Raw genomic sequence first — 26,379 nt, forward strand, 5'->3', positions numbered from 1 at the left:
TATATCACTCTTCTCTTTATCATCCTCTCTCCACCTCCCCCTCACTATATCCATATATCTCCACCCATGCCTACCTGAATCTGCTACCCCCACACACACAATACAATCGAATGTATCTTGATCCTTCAAAACTGAAATATTGTCAACACCCGCCTCTCCTCCCTTCCCTTTCCTTCCTCTTTTCTTTCCCCCCCCCCCCCCCCAATGACTAACAACCACTTCTGCGAGGCCTGACAAAGCTGTCGGATCGTAAATATGATCCAACATCTGAAACATATGTAACCAAACAGATAAAACGGTAATAAAAAAATAAAAAACATATTTGCTCTGCAATAGTATTGAGCACTCTCTTCAAGTTTTTACTAATTACCTGTTTTACCAAATATATATATATATATATTGTTTTAGCCTATGTTTGTGGGTTTTCAATGTTCTGTTCAAATTGTGAACGTTGCTACATGAATACAAAATGAAAACGGAACCACGTTTATGATCTGAGCTTTTTTTTTTGCTTTATCATAAATAGTTCAAGGCCATGAGAAAATGTTTCTGGACACTTCAAAACATATCTATTATATCTTTTTTTTTTATTTTTTTATTTTTTTCAATGCATAGTATTTTATTTAAAAAATATTTTTTAAATCATGTTCAGTTTTATAAAAATGTCATTGATCGTTTTTAAAAATATAAACAAAATTTTATTTACATATTTTTTAATTTATTTATTTTAATTTATTTTTTTATGCATTAGGTGTGCATATCTCAACACGTTATTTATCATGGTTTCCAGATGAAGCACACATTTTCCAAATTGTTAGAAATGACGGGTTTGTATTACTGTACACATAGATTCGAAAAAGTTGTCAAAAAACAAATATATAACAAATAAATGTTATCAAAGGCAAGATAAGTTACTTTTCTGCCAAACTGGATATATTTTTTGTGTTTTTATTCAATGTAACATATTTATTCAGCTCGAAAAACATAGTGTTTACCAATGTATTCGAAAATTCAAGATGGCGTTTCACACTCTCTTTAACACCGTAAGTTTGGAAAAAGGTGTTATAAATAAAAAACTATACAAAATACTATTAAAAACCCGCCGAATATATGTCAACCTATGTCACGGTAACATATATTGAGCGAGTTTTTAACAGTATTTTATCCGGTTTTTTATTTATAACATCTTTTCCCAAACTTACCGTGTTAAAGAGAGAATCAGACGCCATCTTGAATGTTCCAATACATCGGTAAACACTGTATGGTTTTCGAGCTGAATAAATATGTTACATTGAATAAAAAAACGAAAAATATATCCAGTTTGGTAGAAAAGTAACTTATCTTGCCTTTGATAACATTTATTTGTTATGTATTTGTTTTTTGACAACTTTTTCGAATGTATGTGTACTGTAATACAAACCCGAAATGACGATGTATGGTTTGAATAAAGCAGATGTGCTAGATGTATTTTTTAACAAAAAATCATCCACAATTATGTTCTGGGATTTTTTGTTTTCAAATGGCAGACCCATAATTTAATTCAAGGGAGATAAGTCAGTTTGTCATACTGAATTGGTCGCACAGCTCTTCCACTTGTAAACATGATAAAGCTTAATTCAATAAGTTTTCTTTTTTTTTTTATTTGAAATTATTTTTCTTTTGGATCATTTTTCATAATTTTTGGAATTTGTACTAATTTAGACAACACGTAAGTATGTTATGTTTTCACTAGCAATACATAGGTTTAAAAGATTAACAATCTACGCAAGCACAGAAAATTCTATTAGAAGTTAGAAATATGTGGCAGGAAGTTGGGAGTAAGATGTGACGAAAAAGAGAAAAAGCCTGTAGGTGTTTGGAAAATCACTTGAAAAATTATTTTCACTAATTCAAACTAATTTTCTTTTAGTTTTATTGCCACAATGTATTGGCTACTGCATTCTTTAGCCTTATTTTTTAATTTTCTTATTTTATTCTAACTAGGGATGGGTCATCCTACTGGATGGCAGACATTCATCCACTATCTCACACATTCCAACCGAGAAACCCTAAGATTCTAACCATCTCTTTTAAGTGCAATTGTTTGTACTTCTCTTGCACTTGGTTCACTGAGTATATTTGCCAGGTAGTTTTTGAAATTCTTTTTCATGAGCCCGGTTGCTCTTATAATTAGTTGAATGATGGAAATCTTCCTAACATTCCAATTTTTTTGGCAATCTTGTAAACCTCCAACCAGATTGTCTCATTTAAATTGTTTTCATAATCAAGTGAAGAATGATCTCTTCTGTTCTCTAAAACCGTTTCCACTACAACTTGATATCATGCACCATCCCACCATTGGATTTCAAGGATGTGCTTGAGACACAAATCAAGCATAGCATGGGAGATTTCTTTGATCATCATAGATTGTTCATTTTTATTTTTCTCAACAGAAACAGCTGTTGGTCTCCTTGATACATAGTAGTAGGTGGCTCATTACATAGTGATGTCTATTTTTTAAAGGTGGTCATAGTGATGATGTAGCAGCTGAAGTTTTTTGTGTCTTCCTCTTTCCTTGTAGATTCAACTATGGATTCAGTTTCAAAATAAAATAAAAAAGTGCCAACAACATTGTTCTTCAATTCTGCTTATGTTCTTCGATTTATTCTTTTACAGAATTATGTGGAGTGGTAGTACCTGTTAGGGTCCCAATGGGTTAAATAGAATCTGACGTAAATAAAAAAAAAAAAAAATATACTCCATTAAAAATCGTTCCTCAAAATAACTAGATTCGGCATTAAATAACCTGAAAAAGGTTGACATGCCGTAAAACAAAAACAACCAATCAACCAACCTAATCCTTGAAGGGATAAATAAAGATGGAGTTTTGAAAAATGTCCAAACACAGTCAGCTTACAGACTTTTTCTCTTCTTTGCCACATCTTATTTCCGACTTCCTGCCACATACTCCCAACCTCTAACTTCTAATAGAATTTTCGGTGTTTGTGTTGATTAAGGATCTTTTAAATTTCAGATTAAAACATAATATACTTACATGCCATGTCTAAATTAGTATAAATTCCAAAAATTATGAAAAATGATCCAGTAGAAAAATAATTACAAGTAAAAATGAATTTATCGAATTATAGAGTTTTATTGAATATTTTTATTGTGAACAGTTCTGCAACCAATTCAGTATGACAAACTGACTTCTCTTTCTTGAATTAAATGTCTATCATTTTAAAACAAGAAATCTCGGAACATAATAGTGGATAATGTTTTTGTTAAAAATACATCCAGCACATCTTTTGTTTTATTCAAACTATACAGCTGTTCATGGTCATCTTGAACCATTTGGAAAATGTGTACTTCATGAATCATCCACCACCACCACAAATAATGTTAAGATCTGCACACCTAATGCATCCAATGCTACAAACATAAATCTACAGCATGCAAATGCTATGAATAAATATTTGAAGATATTGAAACATTAAATATTTTTTCCAGACATCTTGATTTGGCAAATACATATAAAAAAGGGTCGACAGTTGTAAAAGTAGTACCTACTTAGCAATTTTAGTTAAAAATAAATTTTTGGAATTTTTTTTTTTTTTTTTCCAGAATTCACATTGTGGAAACTTCCAAGTATAAGAAAATTCAAACAATTGAACGTTCCAAAACAGCTGGGATCTCCTTCTCTCCACTCGGAACGTATCTAGTGTCCATAGATGTTGCTTGTAAGTATACTCTATAAATCTCACCTGTCTGTTTAAATGTATGTATGTATATATGTGTACCTAAAACTTTGGACAGAGGCAACGGATTTTTACGAGATTGGTATCGTTTTGAAGGTCGACTCTTTGGACGACAAATATCGAAAAATTGGCTAAAAACATTAATTCCTTCACTCTCAACTGGGCACTTTTCTAGAGGGAGGGGTCGTTTTTTTTTGGTTTTTTTTTGCCGATATTTTCGAAAGTCATCCCCTCTTTTTGATTGATTAGCCTTAATTTAAACCTTCGCCAATTCCAGTTTGGTGATAGACGCAATGGCAAAGATGTCAATTTTTTTCTATTTTTCGCATTTTTTTCCTCCTTTGCGGTACAGGTTCGAGCCTGCCTGCCTACTACCTTTTTTTTTTTTTTTTTTTTTTTTTTTTTTTTTTTTTTTTTCCTGCTCAACACACCCCTCCAAACACCGGGCACCCAGGCTAATTGAAAATAAAAGAATTTCTTAAAACAAAATCTGTTCTTCTCATCTCATAGTTATTTTTTTTTTTTTAATTTTTTTTTTTTATATAAAAACAAAACTGCGATGAATAGCTTAAGATTATCACATGATCACATTGGTTACCATGTTTTTTTATTAGATCCAACATGATTGTGCTGATGATGATATTCTTGAAAATAGACAAGCAAAATGGCCTGGTTAGCTGAGAACTTTGGCCTCATAACACGCCAACCTTTGACGGGGTTGGTGTTAGGAAGCACATCCAGTCGTAAAACTTTTGCTTCAAACAAACTAAGATTTGTTTGAAGCAAAAGTTTGCAATGGCCAACAATCGTCAGAGCAGCCACCAGTCTTTTAAATTTGTTGTAATTTTTCTGCAATAAGGCAAGCAAAAAAAAAGACTAAAACTGCAATGAATGGCTTGAGATTATGAAGGAGTCAAGTCGGTTACCACAGCAACAATATTTGACTCCACCTGGATGAATGTTTCCAATTTTCTTGATAAAAAATTTGCATTTTAATGGAACGTGCTCTGACAAACTCGTAGCACTTGTGCCCCCTGCACATAAATACTCCCGACAAATCCAATAAGTAGCAAAAACCCACCCCTTCACTGTTGAGATCCCTAGATTCTAGAAAGCCTTCTACTCTAATAGTTTCTTCCCTCAGAATGCTAGATTTGGGAATTCCCTCCTTGTTTCCTGCTTTCCTGACTGCATTGACATGCAGAAGCTCAAGTATAATGTGAACAGCCATCTCGCTGTTCAACTCCCTACATAGTATTCCCTGTCGATATGGTCCCAAATAGTGACAATATGACTTGTTTGAAGTGAATAAGAGTTAAAAACAAAAATTGATTTTTACCAATTTTTAGGTATTCACGCAAAGGATTTTAAAATTTCGGAGGTGGTTATGCCTAGGTGGATGACCTAAAACTAAACTGATTTACATATATTGCACTTAAATCACAGCATGAAAGTTGATTAAAAATATTGTAGTTAGACGGTCTTCAATTGTTTTGCTATGATTTATGATATTTATGTGGTCTCTCATTTGTTTCTTTCTCTTTCTGCAGCCCAAACAAAAGCTGACAAAGATAAGCCAAATCTGATCGTATGGAACATGACAACAGGTGAATTAATTAAAGGATTTAATCACAAAAGAATGGGAGAATGGTAAGGCGTTTTCCATTTTTATAAGCATTTTTGGATTCTTAAGAATTTAGGTACTTGCGCACTTATTGAACCACGCTGAAATAATAATGTTATTATTTAGAAAGCTATTCTTAACATGGTAAGGCGTTTTCCATTTTTATAAGCATTTTTGGATTCTTAAGAATTTAGGTACTTGTGCACTTATTGAACCATGCTGAAATAATAATGTTATTTAGAAAGCTATTCTTAACATGGTAAGGCGTTTTCCATTTTTATAAACATTTTTGGATTCTTAAGAATTTAGGTACTTGTGCACTTATTGAACCACGCTGAAATAATAATGTTATTTAGAAAGCTATTCTTAACATGGTAAGGCGTTTTCCATTTTTATAAGCATTTTTGGATTCTTAAGAATTTAGGTACTTGTGCACTTATTGAACCACGCTGAAATAATAATGTTATTTAGAAAGCTATTCTTAACATGGTAAGGCGTTTTCCATTTTTATAAGCATTTTTGGATTCTTAAGAATTTAGGTACTTGTGCACTTATTGAACCATACTGAAATAATAATGTTATTTAGAAAGCTATTCTTAACATGGTAAGGCGTTTTCCATTTTTATAAGCATTTTTGGATTCTTAAGAATTTAGGTACTTGTGCACTTATTGAACCATGCTGAAATAATAATGTTATTTAGAAAGCTATTCTTAACATGGTAAGGCGTTTTCCATTTTTATAAGCATTTTTGGATTCTTAAGAATTTAGGTACTTGTGCACTTATTGAACCATACTGAAATAATAATGTTATTTAGAAAGCTATTCTTAACATGGTAAGGCGTTTTCCATTTTTATAAACATTTCTGGATTCTTAAGAATTTAGGTACTTGTGCACTTATTGAACCATACTGAAATAATAATGTTATTTAGAAAGCTATTCTTAACATGGTAAGGCGTTTTCCATTTTTATAAGCATTTTTGGATTCTTAAAAATTTAGGTACTTGTGCACTTATTGAACCATGCTGAAATAATAATGTTATTTAGAAAGCTATTCTTAACATGGTAAGGCGTTTTCCATTTTTATAAGCATTTTTGGATTCTTAAGAATTTAGGTACTTGTGCACTTATTGAACCATACTGAAATAATAATGTTATTTAGAAAGCTATTCTTAACATGGTAAGGCGTTTTCCATTTTTATAAGCATTTTTGGATTCTTAAGAATTTAGGTACTTGTGCACTTATTGAACCACGCTGAAATAATAATGTTATTTAGAAAGCTATTCTTAACATGGTAAGGCGTTTTCCATTTTTATAAGCATTTTTGGATTCTTAAGAATTTAGGTACTTGTGCACTTATTGAACCATGCTGAAATAATAATGTTATTTAGAAAGCTATTCTTAACATGGTAAGGCGTTTTCCATTTTTATAAGCATTTTTGGATTCTTAAGAATTTAGGTACTTGTGCACTTATTGAACCATACTGAAATAATAATGTTATTCAGAAAGCTATTCTTAACATGGTAAGGCGTTTTCCATTTTTATAAGCATTTTTGGATTCTTAAGAATTTAGGTACTTGTGCACTTATTGAACCACGCTAAAATAATAATGTTATTTAGAAAGCTATTCTTAACATGGTAAGGCGTTTTCCATTTTTATAAGCATTTTTGGATTCTTAAGAATTTAGGTACTTGTGCACTTATTGAACCATACTGAAATAATAATGTTATTATTTAGAAAGCTATTCTTAACATGGTAAGGCGTTTTCCATTTTTATAAGCATTTTTGGATTCTTAAGAATTTAGGTACTTGTGCACTTATTGAACCATACTGAAATAATAATGTTATTTAGAAAGCTATTCTTAACATGGTAAGGCGTTTTCCATTTTTATAAGCATTTTTGGATTCTTAAGAATTTAGGTACTTGTGCACTTATTGAACCATGCTGAAATAATAATGTTATTTAGAAAGCTATTCTTAACATGGTAAGGCGTTTTCCATTTTTATAAGCATTTTTGGATTCTTAAGAATTTAGGTACTTGTGCACTTATTGAACCATACTGAAATAATAATGTTATTATTTAGAAAGCTATTCTTAACATGGTAAGGCGTTTTCCATTTTTATAAGCATTTTTGGATTCTTAAGAATTTAGGTACTTGTGCACTTATTGAACCATACTGAAATAATAATGTTATTTAGAAAGCTATTCTTAACATGGTAAGGCGTTTTCCATTTTTATAAGCATTTTTGGATTCTTAAGAATTTAGGTACTTGTGCACTTATTGAACCATGCTGAAATAATAATGTTATTTAGAAAGCTATTCTTAACATGGTAAGGCGTTTTCCATTTTTATAAGCATTTTTGGATTCTTAAGAATTTAGGTACTTGTGCACTTATTGAACCATACTGAAATAATAATGTTATTTAGAAAGCTATTCTTAACATGGTAAGGCGTTTTCCATTTTTATAAGCATTTTTGGATTCTTAAGAATTTAGGTACTTGTGCACTTATTGAACCATGCTGAAATAATAATGTTATTTAGAAAGCTATTCTTAACATGGTAAGGCGTTTTCCATTTTTATAAGCATTTTTGGATTCTTAAGAATTTAGGTACTTGTGCACTTATTGAACCACGCTGAAATAATAATGTTATTTAGAAAGCTATTCTTAACATGGTAAGGCGTTTTCCATTTTTATAAGCATTTTTGGATTCTTAAGAATTTAGGTACTTGTGCACTTATTGAACCACGCTGAAATAATAATGTTATTTAGAAAGCTATTCTTAACATGGTAAGGCGTTTTCCATTTTTATAAGCATTTTTGGATTCTTAAGAATTTAGGTACTTGTGCACTTATTGAACCATACTGAAATAATAATGTTATTTAGAAAGCTATTCTTAACATGGTAAGGCGTTTTCCATTTTTATAAGCATTTTTGGATTCTTAAGAATTTAGGTACTTGTGCACTTATTGAACCATGCTGAAATAATAATGTTATTTAGAAAGCTATTCTTAACATGGTAAGGCGTTTTCCATTTTTATAAGCATTTTTGGATTCTTAAGAATTTAGGTACTTGTGCACTTATTGAACCATACTGAAATAATAATGTTATTTAGAAAGCTATTCTTAACATGGTAAGGCGTTTTCCATTTTTATAAGCATTTTTGGATTCTTAAGAATTTAGGTACTTGTGCACTTATTGAACCATGCTGAAATAATAATGTTATTTAGAAAGCTATTCTTAACATGGTAAGGCGTTTTCCATTTTTATAAGCATTTTTGGATTCTTAAGAATTTAGGTACTTGTGCACTTATTGAACCATACTGAAATAATAATGTTATTATTTAGAAAGCTATTCTTAACATGGTAAGGCGTTTTCCATTTTTATAAGCATTTTTGGATTCTTAAGAATTTAGGTACTTGTGCACTTATTGAACCATACTGAAATAATAATGTTATTTAGAAAGCTATTCTTAACATGGTAAGGCGTTTTCCATTTTTATAAGCATTTTTGGATTCTTAAGAATTTAGGTACTTGTGCACTTATTGAACCATACTGAAATAATAATGTTATTTAGAAAGCTATTCTTAACATGGTAAGGCGTTTTCCATTTTTATAAGCATTTTTGGATTCTTAAGAATTTAGGTACTTGTGCACTTATTGAACCATGCTGAAATAATAATGTTATTTAGAAAGCTATTCTTAACATGGTAAGGCGTTTTCCATTTTTATAAGCATTTTTGGATTCTTAAGAATTTAGGTACTTGTGCACTTATTGAACCACGCTGAAATAATAATGTTATTTAGAAAGCTATTCTTAACATGGTAAGGCGTTTTCCATTTTTATAAGCATTTTTGGATTCTTAAGAATTTAGGTACTTGTGCACTTATTGAACCATGCTGAAATAATAATGTTATTATTTAGAAAGCTATTCTTAACATGGTAACGCGTTTTCCATTTTTATAAGCATTTTTGGATTCTTAAGAATTTAGGTACTTGTGCACTTATTGAACCATGCTGAAATAATAATGTTATTATTTAGAAAGCTATTCTTAACATGGTAAGGCGTTTTCCATTTTTATAAGCATTTTTGGATTCTTAAGAATTTAGGTACTGTACACTTATTGAACTGTGCTGAAATAATATTATTTAGAAAGCCATTCTTAACATGGGGAGAGGAGGTATTTTGTAACTATCCTGTACTTTCACCTAACAATTTAATAAAAAAAGATATAAAACTTTAACTTGGAAATACTACTTAAAAATAGCGCGGTTTAATAAAGCATTTTCCATTTTAATATGCATTTTTGGATTCTTAATATTAAAAAATAAAGAAAAATCTTTATGATGTATGTGGCCATCATCGAATGAAAATGTCATATTCCAAAAATCATAGAAATTGATCAAGTTTTTTTTAATTGAGTAAATTAAATTTTATGATTTTTATTGAATAACATTTCGAGCCACTACATCATACTTTTGTTCACACGACAAACTTATTTCCTTTTTTTTTTTTCTTTATACCTTTTCTTTTTTTCTTCACAACACTTGGGGAGGGGTTAACATTGTCAGTATCACAATTATATTACGCGAAATAGATGTATCACACGAATATGAATTCTTAATATTTTGCAGGAAACCGCAATGGAGCCCTGATGATAAAATTATGACCCGTTTGCACAACAACGACGTGGAATTTTACGAGAATGGCAGTTTTGGTATGTTTTATTTAATATTTTATTTATTCATAACTTTGTGAGCAATTTTGAAGTACATAAGGACTCAAATTAGCAATACACATGGACGATAAAACGCTTTGGATAATTACGAATTTCAAGGGGGTTCTGCTAAAATCCTCATATTTTAAAAACCAAAGCATCTTATGTCCTCAAAATACAACCGTTTTGTTCGAAAATGAATATACTTTCAAATAAATTAATAAATAATAATGTACATTATATATTTTAAGAATTTTAAGCAAATAAAGTGATAAAAATGTTAACATCATAAAACAGCATTTTCAGTAAAATTTTGTAATGACCCCCCCCCCCCGATTTGTAAATGGTCGTACCGTGTTTCTCTTAAGAATTTAGTCATGAAATTTGGAAATTAACAAGAAGAAATATCACTTTTAATAGATTCGGTTGTCCAAAATTCTTTTGACAGCTCATTTTTTTTTTTTTTGTTGTGATAAAAAAGACTTCAACATGACGAGTATGGAAAATTTTGAAAAAAAAAAATTCTTTGGACACCCACTTTTAAATAAATCAATCTTTTTACTACATTTATTCGTTAAAAATAAAAATGTAACCGGCTTTCTCTTGTGTTACCGAGCAATTTAAAATCATGATACCTGGAAAAAATCGTTCTATTTTTAAAAAGTATCTAAAAACGATCTGTAGAAGCAGCAGCAGCTTTAATATCGCTGATATTAATTACTTTGCCGTAAACTTTTTTTGTTTTGTTTTTTATTCCAGAACAAATTTAAAAAAAATTAAAATATGAATATAAAAAAAATGTTCTTACATATTTAGTTGGAGCTCATGTTATCAGAACATAATTAGCTTAACTAGAGCTATTCGGTTATCAGAATATATAATTTTAAAGCAATCCGGCGTTATTTTTGGTCAAATTTTAAAAATATAGTTGAAAAACAAATATGTAATGTATGCACTTCTATCCATTACATTAGTTTTTAACGGTGAATTAAACAGTGTTTTGTTTAAAAAAAGAAAAAAAGTGAAATGATTTTTTTTGCTTCACATATGCGAGCAGTAACGCCCCCCCCCCACATACACTCCCAATATATTTTTTTAGTCTTTTTTTTAACATTTTTTTCAGCGGATTATAATCGAATGGACATTAATCTACCCAATTATATATATATATATATATATATATATATATATATATATATATATATATATATATATATATATATATAAATAAAAATACAAAATCAATATTTAATTATTTGTAGAAGGTGCTCAGTTTTTAGTTAAGTTCCTATTTACTTGCCTCTCCACGAGGACAGTTAGACACAAGGTCAGTTAATGTGAGGCAATTCCAGCTTCCCAAAAAGGGTCAATCTGGATAGAAACGAACATAAAAATTGTCTCGGTCATGAATGATTTCTCCTTCACTGACAGAGGACAGAAAAGGCGAAGTATAGCACCAGAATACTACACTGTGATCTTGGCCTGAAGTCCAGGTAGAGAAAAAAAAAAAAACGCCTTAAGCTGGAAAGTTTAACGAAATAATGTGTCACTCTGACAAGAAATGTAATTGAAAATAAAAACAAATTTATCAAAAATTTGTGAACGATTTGTTAGCTTTAGCAAAAATGTTTTCTGATATTTAAATAAGTGGGCAAAAATACTTAAGTTTTCCAAACGTTACGTTTTCTGTTAGTGACGTCACTTGTTTTAAATGAAATTTATTTTTGTCTCTTTGTCGTAATTCTTGTTAAGTTTCACACCCTTAAGAATTACGACAAACAAAAATAAATTTTATATTTAAAAGTAATTTGATGTCCAAAATCTAAGGCATAACATTTTCCAAAGCCAATAATTATGACCCACTCACCGTAAATATGGGGGTCAAACGCCTTTAAAAAAAAAAAAAAAAAAACCCCCCTCTTAATCCTACCTCTAACCCTAGGTACGAGTGACAAGCCTCTTCCTCTTAAAACCTTCTTTAGCGCTAAGTCTAAGTGGCAAGCTCCTCACCAAACAAAGTTCCTTGGTAAGCTACATATAAGTACCTAAAAAAAAAAAGAAAAGAATCCTTCCTTAAAGAAAAGTGCACCATTTATCACCCATAAAAAAATAAATTAATCAACTGTCTTAAAACGCTAGAATGGTCTCAAAATGGTGAATTATTTTACATTAAATTTATGTGAAACTAACCCCCACTCTAAATTCTAAAATTGTTTTTGTTTTGTTTCTATCAAATCTTCAGGATGTTCACACATAATTTTCCTTAGCACTATCATTAACCCAAAGTCAGAGTGGCAACCTCCCCACCCTCTCATAATTGCACAAAGACCCTCTTAAAACCATGCATAATTGTCTTTAGAAAAAAAAAAAAAAAAAGGCGCACAGGATTTAACTTCGATAGAAAAAAAATGGTTAACTGCCCTAAAACGCTAGAATGGCTCAAAATGGGGAATTATTTTACATTAAATTCTAAAATAATACTTGTTTATCTTTCATTAAAGTTTTTTAAGGTATTCTCATGTAATTGCCTACAAAGGTAAAATCGTAAATTTTGGAGAGGTAGGCAGATGGGATGGGGAAGGTATTAATCTACAATAATACCAAAGAAATATTGCAATATATTCATTTTTAAACATTCCTAGATTTCGATTTCAATTATCTGTACATAAAATGCATTACAATTCAGCTTTGAGTTCTTTTAACTTTTCTTTTAATGAATACATGGCATTTTTAAGGAACTGCAGCATATTTATGTGCATTTACTGCAGATTATTTGGAAATCTATAGTTTCTGGAGATTTTCAGTAGCATATTCTAATTCCTAGCACAAAAATATACTTATATGGTAAATTTCATTGCTTAATCTTCTGTTTTAACAAAGATATAACATTTTTACTGAAAAAGTAGTGTAAAAAATGTGACAAAACGCATATGATCTTAAAGTGGGAAAAATATCCAAATGTGTGAAGCACAAAAATAGTCATAACTTCCTTAATTTTAATTGGATTTAAAAAATTTAAAAAGATTCCTTCTTAGTTCATCAAGCTCTTTCTATATATATATATATATATATATATATATATATATATATATATACACCAGTTTTGAAATATTTGAAGCTATTTCATTTTTTTCATGTGTATTGCTACTCCAATATGGAGAAAGAATATTTAGAAGTTTTGAAACAATTGGAACAGAGGAAGAAACTGGTGCTTATCTGATTGCAAGAGTTAGTTTAGGGAATTTTTTCCATTACTAACCAGCTGAGCATTACCGCTGTTGACCAAAGAACAAGTCTACCAGGCATGTGTATCTGTAGTGTAATGATGTATGGGAATGATATTTGGCCAGTGAGAGTTGGTTATATGTGTTGCATGAAGAGGAATATTATATGAGAATTATACAATGATATATTAATATGCATCTTAAAGACAACTGATGACCTCCAGATTAAATTTGGACATAAGATGTGTGCAGAGCAAGACACTTTCTTGGTATGGTCACGTTGAAAAAAAATGGATGAAAGTTCTTGTAGAACAATTGAGGTAGCAGGGTCCGTTAGTGAGGTATGTCCAAGGAAAAGATATAAAGTAGTAATAAGGATAGGTTAGAGAGAAAAAAGGATAAAGACTTGGCCAGAGATGGATTAGTTTAAAAGTCAATTTTGAAAAGCTGGCCAACACATACCAGCATGTAAAATGGACGTTATACTGATTCATTGGATTGTAATAAATGAAATTTTGAAAATATCCAAATTTTTTCTGTTGTATGGGAAGTTTTCAATTGTGCAACCCTGATAAAAATATTTCTTTAATGAAATGCAATTTTTGCTTTGATATGTAATTTTTTTTATTTTTATTTGTTTTTGTTTGTCCTTTTTTCAGAGACACCCCTTGCTCGTATCCATGCCGACAAACTCTCGCAATACAGTTTGTCCAATAACAATCACGTTGCATATTGCATAGCTGGAAGTAAAGTAAGTATTTTTTATCAATATTTTAATCACAATAAATGTAAGTTGTATGAACCCAGCATTTTCTGGTAGTTTTTTTTTTTTTTTTTTTTTTTTTTTTTTTTTTTTTTTTTGAAAATATGCAGCTTTATAGAATTATTCCCCCAATTTTTTTTTTTTTTATATAGGTAGCAGCCATTTGAAAATAATTCTGACTTGAAAAAAACAGAAGAGACGGTGCAAGCCTGTCTCTGCTTTATTTTTATTTTCATGGCAAGTGCTCGTCTGAGCTCCAATCTATGGTTTCCCCCCTTGCCAAATATGAGAAACACTCGTCTAGCTGAAAACACTATCAATAATTTCCCCCACTCTTTATCTGTGCCTAAACCTAAAAGTTAAACAAGGATGTTAGACCTTGACTTTTTTTTTTTTTTTTTTTTTTTTTTTTTTTTGTAAATCAGAAAAAAACAAAATTCTGTCTATTCTTTGAATTAAAAGAAAGACAATTAAAATTTTTTTCTAAGATTCATTTCTGCCAAATCGCTAGAGCTTTACATTTAATTTTTGCTGTCGTTTCGTTCGATTTTGGATGTATAGGTTTATCCCCTCAATTCCCAAATTCATCTCAGTTTAGCTTTTTGTACCATTTACCACTTGCATTACTGATTAAATGAGATTAAAAGTCGTTAAAGCTTTTTACGCCTAATAATTTTATCTCCTGCTATCAGATCAGTCTGTCTGAAGATATCGACTTCCTGACTTAATTGCACCAAACATTGATGTTATTACTTTTTTTTGTTTGCAAAACTCAATCATGTTCTGCAAAGCTAAAAACAAAAACAACAATTTTCCTCCACAAATTAACCAAACCAAACACCATGAATAAATATTTGAAGATATAAAATAAATGTTTTAAAACTGGAAATTTTTTTATAATTTTTACTTCTTTCAGGGACAACCATCGAATGTACGTGTTTTTAAATACCCCAACCTTAATGGATGTCCAGTTGCCAATAAAAGTTTCTTCAAGGCAGATAAAACATCTCTTCACTGGAATAAGTCTGGTAAGTTTATTTAATTGTATTTTAGAACTTTGCAATGAATAACCAACAGAAAGTTGTTTTTTTTTTTTTTTTACATGGGGCTCACCACTTATCAAGGCCGGGAGGCCATTCAGGGATAAGGGTTATTGTGTGTACAGTAATCAATGAGATAGTATTGTAGTAATCATTAGTATTGGAGATTTGATAGTGTCTTACTTAAGGGGGTGGTTTGTCAGGAATTTGTTTATGTTGGATTTGAAGACATCCAAGTTGTAGTTAGGTGGGAAACAGGCGAACGGAAGAGAGTTCCACAATCGTGCACTTTTGAGAAAGAAGCTCTGCTCATGGAATCTACGTTTGCATTTAGGCACAGATAAAGAGTGGGGAAAGTTATTGACAGTAGTTTCAGCCAGACGAGTGTTTCTCGTGAAAGATTGGCGAGGGGGGACGAGAGATTGGAGCTCAGACGAGCACTTGCCATGGAAATAATGATAAACAAAGACAGACTCCCAACGTCTCTTCTGTGGGAGAGAGGCTGCAGGGAAGAGAAAAGGGCATCCCTCACCAAACCACAAAGTCTATTTTGTACTCTGTCAAGGCAGGAGAGACTGTTTTTAGCAGCTCCTGCCCAGATGTGGCAGCAGTACTCCATCCTTGGACATACTTGGCTTTTATACAGATAGAGAATTGCATCAGTAATGAGATATCTTCTGGAGCGGTAGAAGGATCCCACCATTTTCCCAGCATCCCTGGCAAAGATTAACAGAAACTTTAGAGTGTCCTATAAACTGTGTTGTATGTCTTATGACATTTTTTTGTTAACATTTTTAGTTTTTAATATATTTTAATATATTAAGTTTTTAATATATTTTGATAAAATTTGGTATACACACAACCTGTATTTAATCAATATACATTGTAATATTGATTTAAATAGCAGTAACCTGTTTTGATGGCATTGTGATACTATTTTCTTCTCCCCCTCCCTTCTCCCAAGTGTACAGAACTGGGTAAGAAAGAGAAAATTATAGCTTATTTGCATAACTATTTTTTTAAACAGTTCATATTAATGTTTGGCATTATTCGTTTGTAATTTTATCATTTTATATTTTTTTTTTTTTCCATCTATATGCAAGAAATAAATGATTAAAAGTCCTCAAGTTAAACTGACATTGCTTGCACAAGTGATAAGCAAAAGAAGATGGAGGAGAAAAAATCCACGGCACAGTTTTTGAGACAGCGGTGATATTGTTGAATGGGCACTACACGGTCTGATCATCATGGGAGCACCATATCTTGACAAGCTTCTGGGACTGACCTTCACTCCTGATCTGAATGGGAACACATACATCAAATCTGTTGCCAATATCACTGGAAAAATGGTTAGATCACTCTACCGCTCCAGTCGGTATCTCACTGCCGATTCAATCCTCTATTTGTATAAGAGCCACATCTGGGCAGCAGCTGCTTGGCGCGCCCTATCCAGCCTTGATAGAGTTCAAAACCTAGTAGGTGATGCCCTTTTCTCTTCCCTGCAACCTCTTTTTCACAGAAGAGACGTTGGGAGTCTTTGTTCTATCGTTATTTTCATGGCAAGTGCTCGACTGAGCTCCAGTCTATGGTTCCCCACACTTGCTAAATTTTCACAAAAAAAAGCACTCGACCCTCTATAACCACTATAAATGATTTTCCCCAATCTCTGTGCCTCAACGCAAATACGCAAAGCTTCTTTCCCAGAACTGCTCATCTGTGGAACACTGTTTCACTGTCCTGCTTCCCAGTTGAATACAACATGGTAGTCTTCAAATCCAATGTAAACAAGTTCTTGTTGAGCTGTCCCCATAAATAATCAAATTCTACTCAATTTACACCATTAACGATTACTACACTACCACCGTACATTCATTAACACTTATCCTCGAGTGGCCTTTGGGCCTTGATAAGTGGTGACTCCCAAGTAAAAAAAAAAAATCACAAGCAATATTGTTGGGATACATGAAGAAAAAAAAAAAAACTCATTTATTCATTTATATTTTATTTTTATTTCTTTTCTGTAGGTAATGGTCTGTTGGTCATCACTTCCACAGAGACCTCAGCATCATCATATTATGGTGAAACTGGTTTGCATTATTTGAGCGTGAAGGGAGAAGGATGTCTCGTGCCAAGAGGTGAGTCTTGACACATTTCATAATAATATGCTGCTATTTTCATTTTTATATATGGCATCACCTTCCATACGCATAAAAAAAAAAAATTACCAAAGATGAAAAAGAAAAAAGTAATTGTGTCACTGAGTGCCAAAAGTATAGATTTTACCGATTTTTAAAATGAATTGTTTCAAAATTGAATAACATATCGGTTGTGATGGATGAGTCACTAAAGAAAACATGGGCACGGATAGAAAAAGTAAATTATATTGAATCAAAATGTAATATTCAAAGAGCAACAGTTGTGGCACGTATTGCCAAGATGTTGTACTACAAAGTATACAGGCCACACCAAGCGTCTTACCTTTCTGTCTGTTTCTACAGTTCAAGAGTTCATCTCTTGTGCATGGGTGAGTCTCCACAAGTTTATATCATAAATAGAATTGTAATGTCCATTTTACTTAAACAATATTTAACTGACAATTGTTTCTATGGTAAGAAGAAAGGGGAGATGAAGGGTGTCTTCCAGTTTGATAATAATTACAAAACTATCAGTTCTGAGAAAGCTGTTTCCCAATGTTGCAATATTTTTGGCATAATAAGAAAGGTACGACCACAAAGATTTGGTTGATTCTAATTGTAACCATGGGTGATAAATCCGATGCCAGAACCATTTTATAAAATATTCTGAATCTCTTCAAATTCCTCAGTGATAGCTTTGCATCTTAACACAAGAAGATCATTGTGCTCAACTGATGCTGAATGGATTGATGATGCTGCCATTTTTCTTTGCTTGCAACAACTATATTTTTCTATTATGAGAATGACTTCTAGAATTGTAAGCCATGTTTAGTTTCAGAACAGTTTCCGATCGTTAGACGTTTTATACAAGTTCTGGAGGTGAGTGGTTCTCAGTAGACAGTTCTTGAGTTGGAAGCCACAGAGCAAAAGATTCTTCCCGTGTTGATACAAAGAAAACATATGCGAAGTTGCTGTAGAAAATGGTTTAATTTTTATTGAGCAATTCTTGTTTCTGATTGGTTGGTAGCGGAACATGAATTAATTTGATTCGTCAGTTCCTAGCAGCATCGTTTATAAATAGAATCTTCCGACTGTGCAGGATCATACCCCCATTATGACCCAAAAATATTGCAACATGACTATATTCAAGACCCTGCTTTTACAAGAATGGCAACTTGTGTTTAATAAAATGTCTACAATAAGTATTTTGCTTTGGCATTAATGAGCCCAACAAACTAAAATGAAATGTCTTTGAGAAACAAGAAAAGTAGTCGTATTTGTATTACAATAACGTTAGATGTTGACTTCTTACAATTCGATTGCCTATCTTCCTCTTCCATCTTTTTCTTTGATTTTTTTTTTTTTTTTGGTGTGTTACGTTGTGGGATTTGGGTGTTTGAGTGCGTGTACGTGTCACTATTCTCTATCTGTTGACTCTTCACTATCTGAACCTGTTATCTTTGTGACCTATTTGAGTTTGTTTCATGATCATCTAAATGTTTTATGTGTGTGTGTGCCTCATACATGTATTCGACATATTTTTTTTCAACTGCGTCTTTGATCTTCTGGTCTACATTGAATTCATCTGTTCTTGGAGGGAAGCTGGAAACTGTTAGAACTCTCCAATTATAAATTCTTTCAAGTATGTGTCAACATAAGGGGAATAACTCATTGAAAATTGATTACTTCCCTTTAGTTAGAGGTTGGCAAACAGACTTCGTCACCCCGTTTGTTTTGTTGTTTTCTTTCATAAGCTGAGGTGGTGGCAAAGTGAGCTTTGTACCAAATATGTCCGTTTTTCTGGTACTTGTACAGTTTAGTCAAGACATTGAAAAATGAAAATATCGAAAAAAAAAGTTTAAATTGTATGTATCCGTTATGGAACGAAGTTCTCCGAAAAAAAATTTCACTTAATTTCATCAAGTAGTTTTTTTTTTTTTTTTTTTTTTTTTTTTTTTTACCGCGGAAAAACACGTTTTTATGAGAGCACGTTGAAGGCAGCCATCTTGAATTAAAAAAAAAAAATTTTGTTTGAATTTTAGAAATGCCAAAGAGAGATAACTCCAGTTAAAGCGCTGACACCCCTCCTTATCTTTAATACTAGCTTTTCTTCCTAAAAATCGAATATTTTGCTTGGTATCATAACAAATTGTTTGTTTTTTTTTTCGTTGTAAAAAAAAATTACTTGATGAAATTAAGTGAAATTTTTTTTCGGAGAACTTCGTTCCATAACAGATACATACAATTCAAACTTTTTTCGATATTTTCATTTTTTAATGTCTTGGCTAAACTGTACAAGTACCATTTTACTTTGCGGTTCAGAAATATTAGCTTATTCGTTGCGTGTCACTAAAGATTTATTATTTTTGACGCAATGTCCTGTACATGTCCACTCAACCTTTAATGAAAAGTCCCTTTTTTTTCTCAATCTAACCTCACGTGAAAATTTTGTTTTTCAACACTCCAAATATTGGTATATGTGGACAACTTTTATCGTAAGCAATAATTGCATTTCAACTTTTAATGAAAATAAAAGAAACAAAAAGCATACGTTTTATAAATCTAATTATTAGACTTTACGTATTTTTGTGTAAATGTAATTCTGATAATTATACAATTAATTAGAAATGCAATCTCATAAAATCAAACATTTTAAATATGGTGCTTGTGCATTATAGTTGGATATCCAAAAATTGCATCTTAAGTAAAAACACTGATGCGTTTTGTTGAAATAATTTTAAAAAATTAAAAAACATGCAAAAATAAAAAATGATTAAGTATAAGATCTATTTTTTACAAAACTATTATCATATATTCTTGATTTACCATTTGTTAATTTGAAATTGTGTATTTTATTTAATTTTCTTTTTCTGACCGATTATCTAGACTTCAAAGATGTTATCTTTGTTTTGTTTTTTATGCACGTACACTCATGAGCAAAAAAAAAAATGCGCCAAGAGTGAAAGAAGGAAGAAATCGATTTTTCAATATTTTTCCATGAATTTTTGTTAACTTTAACTGAAAATTTCTATTTTGCAGATCGTTATTATTATTGTAGCATATAATAATAAGTGGAAAAATTAATCCTAAATAAGTACAACTGCATCTTGGCGAGGATATAAAAAACTAAATTGTTGGATTAAGGTAGTCCAAAATGACTTACAAGCAGATTTTTGATATTTTAAGAAAAGAAAATGTGAAAATATCTCTTTCTGTAGTGTGAAGCGAATTGGTCAAAAGGTTTGAATTCGAATACTTGTGAAAAGGGAAATCTGGATCTGGTCGCCCTAGAGCATCGACCACAGGCTTAAATTAACTGTTTTGAAGGATTGAAAGAAAACTTATGTTGACCATAGCAAAGAATTCAAAACAGGGGCTGGAAATTCTCTTTCTAGATATACAATATCTAGATGAATGAAAGAAATGGGATTTTCTTCTAAAAGGTGTGCAAAGAAGCCATTTTTATCTAAGAAGAACATCAATGATAGAGATTTTTCTCGTATTATGGCAAGAAAGATACAGACTGGTTTAGGAATGTTTTCTGGTCAAATAAATCAAGATTTTTTCTTGTTATTGATACTCCCGAATGATGCAATTGAAGAACTGGAGAAAGATTTTCGCCAAATTGCATAAAAACGACAGCTAAACAAGGAGATGAAGAGATAATGGTATGGGGAACTTTTACTGCAGTAGGAGTTAGGGAACTTATTAGATGTGAGAAGTCAATCAATGCAAAGGAATATATTCGAATGTTAGAAACAAAACTGTTACTAAGTATCCAGAAGCTGGGAATATCCCAGAAACATTATTTTTCAACAAGATACTGCCCCTGCACACACTGCTAAAGTCACAAAAAAATGGTTTTCTGATAATTCAATGGATGTGATATTTTGGCCAGGTCAAAGCCCCGATTTAAACCTAATCAAGAATATTTGGTCCATAACATCTCGTACATTGGATGGAAGAACCATTTCGAACAATGGCAAATTGTGGGAAGCTGTGCAAAGCGAATGGAATAGCATCTCCTCTTCAGTGTTTCATTTTGGTTGAGAGCATGTCTAAAAGGATTGATCTTTTAAAGAAATCAAAAGGGAATGTGATTCCATCCTAAGCATTTAGTAAATGTCTTGTTCCGTGTTATTAGTCTCGTTTTAGTTTCCTTATTCAATTGTTCTTTGTTCAATATAGATTTTAGTGCAATAAAATTGGTTGGACAAATTTTTTCTGCTCACATGTGTATGTTTCCATGCTGAAATTATTATGGTATTATTTAGAAAACCCATTCTGATTTCAATCACTCTAAAGAGTAAATATACAGTGAGAATCCCTAACTTCGAAAACTTCTGTTTTTACTCATTATTTTTCTAAAGGACCATTTTTTTGTAATTTTTTTAAGCTATTTAAGCAGGACAAATAAGTATGTAATAATGTTTTTCCCTTAAATGCTTTTCTAGAATTCACTAGTATCTGCAGGTTTTTGCCCCAAACCAGCACTAATCACTAGTAACTAACAATAGTGACAATCACAGGCATTGACTTCCACCAGCTACCGCTAGAAAACAATGCCCGATAGTGAAATTATTTCATTTCGGCCACGTTCGTTATTTTCCAGGGATGGTAGTGGCCACCAACAACAATCGAAGTTTAATTTGTTTTCGAGGCAGGGATCATTTAATGATTCTCTTCTGGATCTATGTCATGCTTCCACTGGACAACGCCGGTTAACAGGTCCTGCTAGTAATATCAATAAACCTATGAACCATAAAAAGATGTTGTCTTCTTAATAGAATTTTGTTGCAAGTTCATTTATGTGCATTCTTATAAAGAAATTTGAGATGATTTGTATGAAGAATTTATTTACTCGATCAGAAAAATAAAGATGGCGTGCAGTAGATTTAGCTTTCTTAATAAAATTTATTGGTAAAAAAAACAACAAATTTTATAGAAGTTTTTTGTTGCAGTTAATTTTTATATAAAATGACAGACAGTGAAAAACTAAGTACAAGCATCCTGGGCCCAACCCTTTTCCTGATCTACATTAATGATCCAAATCACATCCTTACATCATTCGTAGACATTTTTGCTGACGACACTACCATCTATGGTAGCACATCTAAGACAGTAAACAACCAAGTTCTCTCCGATTCTTTCTCCTCTGATCTTGATCACGTTGTACAATGGGGAAAGGAGTGGCTGGTTACTTTTAATGCATCTAAAACCAAGCTTCTATCTTTACATCATCAACGTTCTGATCCCCATCTGGCATCAATTAAAATGAATGGCTCTCGTCTTGGGGAGGCCTCAAGTTTTGACAGGCTTCTGGGCTTGACCTTTACTCCTGATCTTAAATGGAATACGTACATCAAATCTGTTGCCAAGGCTGCTGGAAAAATGGCGGGATCCTTCTATCGATCCAGTAGATATCTCACTGCTGATGCAATTCTCTATCTATATAAGAGCCAGATACGTCCAAGGATGGAGTACTGTTGCCACATCTGGGCAAGAGCTGCTAGAAAAAACTTGTCCTGCCTTGATAGAGTTCAAAATAGACTTCGTGGCCTGGTGGGAGATGTCCTTTTCTCTTCGCTGCAACCTCTATCTCACAGAAGAGATGTTGCGAGTTTGTCTCTGCTTTATCGTTATTTTCATGGAAAGTGTTCAAACTTTCACAAGAAACACTAGACTAGCTGAAAACATTATCAATAATTTTCCCCACTCTTTATCTGCACCTAAACCTAAACATAGATTCCATGATCAAAGCTTCTTTCTTAGAACTGCACGCCTGTGGAATTGTCTTCCGTTTTCCTGCTTTCCAGCTGTCTATAATATGGTTGTCTTCAAGTCCAACGTGAACAAGTTTCTGATGAGCCGTTCCACTTAAGTTAACAAATTTACTGAACTTCCATTACTATCGATTACTATATTGTCCTTTTGACTACTCTACACTCTTTAACCCTTATCCTTGAGTGGCCTATCGGCCTTGATAAGTGGTGACGCCTATATAATAAAAAAAAAAAAAAAAGTTCTCAAACTTTCAGAATACTTTTTGATTTTTATTGTAAAGTCTGTATAATGTTTTCTTTTGTGCAGCTAAAGATGGTCCAGTTTATCATGTGGAATGGCACCCCAACAGTCAGCAGTTCTGTGTGGTATACGGATGTATCCTTTGGATTTGAACTATTTTTATTTTTTCTCTTTGGAAAAAATTTAAATTACACTTTTTTTTTCTTTTCAAGCAAAACAATTTTACAGCATATAAACATTATAATGTCACTTGACATAATTTGGGCAATTTGACATCACTGGACATTATATATGACATCATATTGACATGGACACTATTTGCCAGTTGACATTATATATGACAGCATATTGACATGGAAACTATTTGTCAGTGAATAATCCACAAAGAGTTGATGTAAAAGATAATAATGAAACAATACCGAAATTCCTTGACTTTTCCTGTTCAGTCATGCCTGCAAAAGCCACCATTTATAACCTGAAATGTGATCCGATTTTTGATTTTGGAACTGGACCTCGAAACGCAGCCTACTACAATCCGCAAGGAAACAATATCCTTTTCTTTATGCATTTTATTTGCTAAAAATATATTCTCACAAGTCAAGGACAATTATTCAAATTAGTAAGTCAGTTTTTCTTGAAAAAAGTTTTTTCTTCCTCATATTTTTCAGGGGGAAAAAAAAAAGCAATTAATTATCTCCTTTGTTATACTAACCCTAGCTTTTTTAACTTATCAATCTTTATATTATATTGAATGTTTTAGAATCAAGTTATCTTTGAAAAAAAAAAATTTCATCCTTGTTCTGTGAGAATAGATTTTTACATTTTATTTTTATAAAAATAATTTTTGGATTATCTTTCTTTCAGAGTTCACAAATTTTCTTTGTTTTCTGTAATTTTACAATATCTCTAGGTTTTACCCTCGTTTTACACACAATCCAGGTATTTTCCTTCCCAAATCCTTTTTCTTCAATGATAGTTATTTCCCCTGTTATATATAGTTATAACAGTTATTCCCTCTTTTTTGTAGTCTTCATCTAGGTTTGGTACATAAAGTGCTGCATGTATCCTGCGCACCAGAGTGGGCAACGTCTCACGTCTGCTCTCCATGCCAAAAAATTGGCATCAATCAGATTGCTTCTTATGCAGGCCTTTCTTGACATCAGCCAAATTACTTATGGTTTACCGTGCACCCTAGTGCCTGCGATATCAAGGTGTGTTATTGTTATGGCTCTACATTAGCCACAATAAAAACAGAACAACAGTGTAAGTCAAGACATCTATTAATAAAAGACAAATAAAAAATAAAAAGGTTACAGAATGAAAATGTTTTGCGTTCCACCGAGCAAGCAAGGTTAACTCCTGAACTAGAGACCTACCTGGGATCGGTAAGAGTTTTGGTATATATGGACGGTGGTTGAATCCATTCAGAGGGTGGGTCCCCGACAACAGTTATGAAGATGCAGCAGATGCTACATTTGACCCTAACCTGAGACAACAATCACGCAAAGCATCCATAGTCTCAGCCATAACAAGTTTTTAATGAAACGCAATTGATGGCATCTTTTATTTCAGTTCCTAGCTGCACATCCACCTAATCATGGCACGATCATTATGCTGAAGTCAGTGTAGATCAGAAATGGGTACTTCTGCTGAAAAAGGTCCACATTATCATTGGAATATTCTGCCATGAAAAGCTGAATGAATTACCAAAAACGATGCTCAATGTTTAAAAAAATGCAAATAATTAAACATTATGTAAAACGGTAATCATTTGATAATTTCAATACAAAAAAGCTACTTGTCCAGTTTATGGACCATGCTGAAATAATGATGTTATTTTTTAGAAAACCATTCTTAACATGAGGAGAAAGGGGCTTAAGTATTCTATACTTTCACCTAACAATTTGATTAAAAAAAAAAAAAAAAATCTAATAATCAAATGATATTGTTTGTCAATTTTCGGATGATGCAATCTCATTTGTTAAGCGTTTCAACACCTTTTGACGGTTTACTTAACCTGTCTATGTCCCGGGCACGACGTTAAACTGTGACCACTGGTGCTACCAGATCAGGCTGTCTAGTGGCTTCCTGAGACGAAATGCAGATACATTAAACTTCTGGTTTTGTTTTCTATTCTTTTTTGTAAAACTTAATTGTGTTCTGTAAAAACAAAAACAACAGCCCCCTTCCCATCCCCCTTTTTTTTTTTTTTTTTTTTTCCTTCCCTACTTCCCAACCCCGTCAGTGGGACATTAGATTACACTGACTGTCCCCCTGCAGAGAGTAAAAGCCTCTCAAAGAGGCCACCTGTTGGCCGTGGGTGGCGACCCGTAATAACTTGGAAAAGGATCCTGGTGGCTGAGCAACTGATATCTAGGGAAATTAAAGATATCAGTTGCAACACTCGACTTTGGCCTCGTACAAGGCTAGAGGAGCGGTCGGAAGGGCCCGATCCGATCAATCGGCTAGTTACGTCAAGCCCTTACACGTCTACTTTTCTATCAATTTCCTCTAAACCGTAACAAATACAGTTCTACCCTATACCACTATAAACTGTATACATATTTCGGTGGCTAGGGTCAAATGTGCCAAATGGTTAAAGTCATGACATGGCTGTATAGTGCCGGAAGTTACCACAAATGACTTGGATTGTGTAACTAAAGAATTATGGGTGCTCATGGCTCCCATTTGGAACATATATAATGTTTATGTAGCCCTGGCATGACAAGGCGAATAGGTTTCCCCTTTGATATGCCCCAATATTGGACTCCGAGTTGGGTGGGGAGCATAAACAATGAATTTAAAATTATATATATATATATATATATATGGCAAATTATAAAAACTCCAAGCGCCAACACGTCGACTCGGATAGTTCAGATAATGAACTACATCAAACAACCTCAAAATTTATTGTATTGGAATCCACCGAAGAAACCAAAATAACTGACTTATCACCATTTATTATACATAAAATTATATCAACATATATTACCCCAAAAAATATAAAAACTTTAAAAAATAAAACCCTACTGGTGGAAGTGGAAAGAGAAAAACATGCCACTTTTCTCCTAGGATTGAAAACTTTCCACAACATAAATATCA

At 32.2% G+C, this 26,379-nt stretch overlaps 1 protein-coding gene across 2 annotated transcripts in view; it reads left to right on the forward strand.

Moving 5' to 3' along the window:
- LOC145296943 (eukaryotic translation initiation factor 2A-like) overlaps nucleotides 1-26,379 on the forward strand; it is a 73,466-nt gene that overhangs the window by 25,777 nt on the left and 21,310 nt on the right. For both annotated transcript variants that reach the window (XM_080143155.1, XM_080143156.1), the window contains exons 4-11: nucleotides 3,604-3,719; nucleotides 5,288-5,387; nucleotides 10,006-10,088; nucleotides 13,972-14,063; nucleotides 14,992-15,103; nucleotides 17,140-17,250; nucleotides 23,341-23,409; nucleotides 23,721-23,822. In XM_080143155.1, the coding sequence (XP_079999281.1) occupies nucleotides 3,604-3,719; nucleotides 5,288-5,387; nucleotides 10,006-10,088; nucleotides 13,972-14,063; nucleotides 14,992-15,103; nucleotides 17,140-17,250; nucleotides 23,341-23,409; nucleotides 23,721-23,822 (785 nt within the window). The remainder of the gene's footprint in view (nucleotides 1-3,603; nucleotides 3,720-5,287; nucleotides 5,388-10,005; nucleotides 10,089-13,971; nucleotides 14,064-14,991; nucleotides 15,104-17,139; nucleotides 17,251-23,340; nucleotides 23,410-23,720; nucleotides 23,823-26,379) is intronic.

The sequence above is a fragment of the Euprymna scolopes genome, chromosome 17 (assembly GCF_053919585.1).
Source record: "Euprymna scolopes isolate OS-2025 chromosome 17, ASM5391958v1, whole genome shotgun sequence".
Taxonomy (NCBI): domain Eukaryota; kingdom Metazoa; phylum Mollusca; class Cephalopoda; order Sepiida; family Sepiolidae; genus Euprymna; species Euprymna scolopes.